General features: G+C 37.7%; 1 protein-coding gene and 1 long non-coding RNA gene across 2 annotated transcripts in view; both read right to left on the reverse strand.

Moving 5' to 3' along the window:
- Positions 1 to 2,073, reverse strand: part of LOC109960607 (uncharacterized) — a 4,003-nt gene extending 1,930 nt beyond the window's left edge. The window contains exons 1-2 of the long non-coding RNA XR_002275031.1: positions 1,901 to 2,073; positions 69 to 220 (exon numbers count right to left, since the gene is read on the reverse strand). This is a non-coding gene — a long non-coding RNA (uncharacterized LOC109960607). The remainder of the gene's footprint in view (positions 1 to 68; positions 221 to 1,900) is intronic.
- Positions 2,074 to 3,190: 1,117 nt separating this feature from the next.
- edf1 (endothelial differentiation-related factor 1) overlaps positions 3,191 to 4,405 on the reverse strand; it is a 3,027-nt gene continuing 1,812 nt past the window's right edge. Inside the window, exons 4-5 of the mRNA XM_020600783.1 lie at positions 3,920 to 4,013; positions 3,191 to 3,803 (exon numbers count right to left, since the gene is read on the reverse strand). Coding sequence (XP_020456439.1) covers positions 3,742 to 3,803; positions 3,920 to 4,013 — 156 coding nt within the window. The 3' untranslated portion in view covers positions 3,191 to 3,741. The remainder of the gene's footprint in view (positions 3,804 to 3,919; positions 4,014 to 4,405) is intronic.

Consider the following 4,405-nt stretch of genomic DNA (forward strand, 5'->3'; position numbering starts at 1 on the left):
TCTCTCTCTCTCTCTCTCTCACACACACACACACACACACACACACACACACATACATACAGACATACCTGGTGAAGCAGCCTGTTGAGAAAGAATCCAAATAACCCCGGGTAACAACAGCAAGGCTTCATCCTCTGTTTGTCCAGTGAACACCGGTCAGGAGGTTGCATATTTCCTTTTAACAAATATGTATCCCAGCATACCATCTTCAGTACAGGCCCTAAGAAGACAAAAACAAAGAGCACACTCAGACCTCTCTCAACTATGTATAAATGCAACTGCTGTGAGAAAAAGCATAGAGTTAAAGGGAAAGCCGCTCAAACAATTCAGAGGATATGGACAAAATAAAAATGTTTTACGAGAAAAGGAGGAATTGCCAAGTATTGTCAAGGTAAAAGATACAAGGCCTTCCCCAGGCAGCTTGATGTTCCCAAAGCAGCTCGTATTATTAAGGTCAACTGACCCCAGATTGAACAGAGGGATTGTTTGAAAGGTGGAAAAAGAACAAAGGAACATTTCAAAATAGATGCAAGCTGACCTCCAAAAACTCTTTTGAGTTGTGTTCTGCTGCCTGCTGTGTTTCTCCCTCCTAATGATGTAAACACTGATTTACAAATGTACTAGGTGCACCAGAGGCACAAGGTCTTATCTCACTAAACCAAGCCATGGGACTTCCTGCTAGGCACTTCTTTTGCCTCTCTGATGACCTAAAGCCTTCGAGTCTTTTGTGCAGTGCCCCAGCTCCAATATCATGTAACTAATGATTTTATTACCAAAACCTATAACAATATATCTCACTCCATAAATCTCATGAGAAAGCAATGAAGCTAACAGAATACCAGAGAAGAACCTTAGAGCTTTAATGGCTTGCACCGTGCTCTGTTCCATTGCAACCCTGGCTTTGAAAGGTAGAGAGTGGATGAACAGACTGTTCTTTCAACAGTCCTTGTCCTTCTGCACATTAAATCTCAGTCATATACACCTCACTGCTGAACTAGTCTGCTTCAGCTACCCTCCTTCACACACCACCAGACTTTAAGCTTTGGTCACCACAGTGCTCCTGCAGTTTCTGCTGACATCATGCACAAACCTTTAAATATATCGTACCCCACTAGTACTACCACTACCACTCGCTATGCTGCTATTGTTATTCTGCAACAATAAGGTCAATGAATCTTTAACAAAAACAGAAGGCTGTTACACCACAGGCAAATATAAATAATATACTCGACATGAAACATTAAGCCATGGTATGAAGTGGAGCACTGTATAGAAATGAAAAGCATCAAGACCAGTCACTGTTCAAATAAAAGAAGCAGCACCACATCATAAAAATAGTTATGTTCTGCATTCAAAATATTACTCGAGTACAAAAGCATAGAAAAATATAAGTACCAAAATGAAAAGGATTGATTATGCTGTAGCATAAGTAAAAACTATGATTGAGCAGCAGACAGGAGCACAAAAATCTAACATCCCAACTTCTAGTGTAACAGAAAAAAATCTTCCTGTAAAGCTGCATCACCAATCAGCACACACACAAAAAAAGCTTCCTGGCTGGAAAGATACAGACCAAATGACACGTTGGCCAAAAAAAAAAAAAAAAAAAGTCCACATTTACCATTTAAAACTCAAATGCTTTTCATAAGATGTTGAGTAATTCAGTTATTTCTGATTAATCATCAAAACATTAACAGAAATACAACATAACTTGTATGTCCGTTGCTGAGGGAGCCTGATGGACAAGAGAACTTATCTTTCAGGAGCTGACATGTGGGGAAGGAGTAGGCCGCAACCAAGCTGATCAAACAAACAAGTCTTCATCAAACCGGCTCCAAAGATCAGCACTTTAATGAGCCAGTCAGATGGATTGTGCCCCTCATTTATTCCTGATACTTACATTTTACTTTATTTTTGGGTGTCTTCCTTATTTAGGTTCAAATTGATCTCTTCACTTTCACTCAGCTCCATGCTCTCTTTGTTTATTGACGACTCCTCCTCCTGCTCCTGCTCCCAGGTGTGCCTCGTTTAGCTCCTTCACTTTTCCTACTTCCTGTCCCCCAATAAGTCTTCTTCCTCTGAGCTTCTATAGGATGTCTAATACTTTTTTTTTTTTTTTACAATTGTTCTGGCACGTCTCACATTAATTAATATTGTTGGTTTATAATTATTGATATATTGTTTGCAATAAATGTAATGTTACAGCTGGGAATGCTAATTTTAACTCCATTAAATTATTATACTTTGAATTACTACTGAATATGTTGTGAATTTCCCAGCAGGGATCAATAATATCTTATAATACTGTGTTTTGTTTTATTAATCCAATTTTGAACAGTAACTAATGCAAACTTAGTGGTGTAAGAAATATATTTGCTTCTAAAATGTAGTGAAATATCACTTAGCAAAATATGAAAACACTTGGGTACAAATAGCTCAAAACTTAGGTACAGTACTACAGTAGTACAGTACTACAGTAGTTACTTTCCACCTCTGCATTTTAAGGGTACATGTCAGTTTTATGCTGTGGCTCATTTTTATTTTTTTAAAAGAAACATACAAGATTAACAAAAAGGTTGAGTTCTTCAGTGACAGTGTTGTTAAAATTATGTACATTTGGTTGAAAACTAAGGAATTTATAAAAGAAATGTAAACATTTAGAAGCACTTTTACATAATCACAGTTCAGCACAAACATCTAAGTGAAAAGTCAGTTTTAAATCCATTGTTTCTGACTCACAGTAGAACAGGCCAACTCACATAGTGTAGTATTCTGACACCTAGTGGCTCAATACAACCACTACACTCATTTGTCTTCACTGAACTCAATACAATATTCCATATGCAGTTTTGCTTGTAAATCTAGCCAACTTACGAAAAGCTTTAAAAACTAGTAAGTGTTGTCCATTTAAAACTGGTCCTGGTACAGCAAGGGTCTTATCTTGTTTAAGTATGTGTGTTTGTGTTACATGGTTATACAGCTGAACAATGACATTTCATTTCACTCTATGTCTGCGCATAATGTAGAAAGACAAAGCTTCTTGGATGAGGCATTAACTGCTTGAATACTGAATTCTTTGTCAACATTTACAAATTATTAATAGTTTAAAAAACCCCCCTTTTTTTTTTTTATTTTTTTTTTTTTTTTACAAAATTCTGTGCTACAGTGGCTGAAAATTCACACTCAGAAATGTAATGAACTGCCAAACTTTATTTTTAGATTAAAACAAAGCACAGCGTTAAAACATTTCCAGACTGTAATGACATCCACCCATGGTTTCAAGTGCGTGAAAAAGATGCAATCAAGCACTTCTGGCTTAAAAATCATGCTCAGAAATAGAGTTAGTCAAACTAGTCTGTTTGGTCATGAAAAAGAACTCACCTTTAAATGATTTCACATTTATCAAAAAGTTGAACTTATCATGCCCAGGCCTAAGCAGACATAGCTGAAAATAAACTCAAAGGATGTTGAGTCTGTGACAAAAAAAAAAAAAAAAAAAGCATTCGATCATTTGACTGATTTTGTGGTCAAGAGAGTGTTTCAGACAACTAATCAATATGCAGCTTGTTATGCAGGGGGGGGGAACCCCAGGTCCTCAGGCAGGACCCAAGTCGATCAGCCCAGGTAAGAGGAAAGGAGGGGGGAGCGATGAGGAGGAGGTGAAATGGGGAAGGGGTTTAGGTTTCAGTTACAGGGAAATAAGGGGCAAGGGGAGGTGGGGCTGATTTCGAGGCTTTGTGTTCATTTCTTCTTAGGTTTTGCCTCCAGGGGTTGGCCAATATCTTTCCCACGCAGTTTCATCCCTGTTCAAGGCAGGGTAATGCAAAGACATAGTGATCAACATGTGGGTTATGTAACCAACAATGAGAGTTCATTAACACAGTGTTCTTTAAATAAATAAAATAAAAAGTTTTCTCACCAATTGCTCTCTCTATCTTGCCCAAGACCTGGTTGTTGGGAATTGCTCTGCCACACTCATAGTCTGCAATGACTTGAGGCTTCTCATTAATTTTCTGAGGAGTAGATTTGCAATACATCATTTAACCACAAGCCCCAATGACAGCAAAGTACTTAAGCATGTAAAAACGGTACTGTGGCTGGGAATCTATCTGATCCTTGTCTGCCTCAGGGCAGCAGTGTACATGAATGTGTATTTTGCTAACAGTGAGTGACTGTGTGCACAGTCTAATTAATAGCGTGATAAGAATAGTACAGGTACTGACTTTGCAAGTTAGGAAAAAAACAACAACAACAAAACAGTCTGTTAAATGCAGGGATGGGTAACGAAACCCGATTTTTGACAGGCACTGGTGCTAAATTATGAAAGACTGTAGTTTTGTTACTGGTTCTACTTTTGGTACTAGAGAACTTAAGAAAATAGATTTTCAATTTATTATTGATAGAT

This window comes from Monopterus albus, unplaced genomic scaffold, assembly GCF_001952655.1.
Source record: "Monopterus albus unplaced genomic scaffold, M_albus_1.0 scaffold49.1, whole genome shotgun sequence".
Lineage (NCBI taxonomy): Eukaryota > Metazoa > Chordata > Actinopteri > Synbranchiformes > Synbranchidae > Monopterus > Monopterus albus.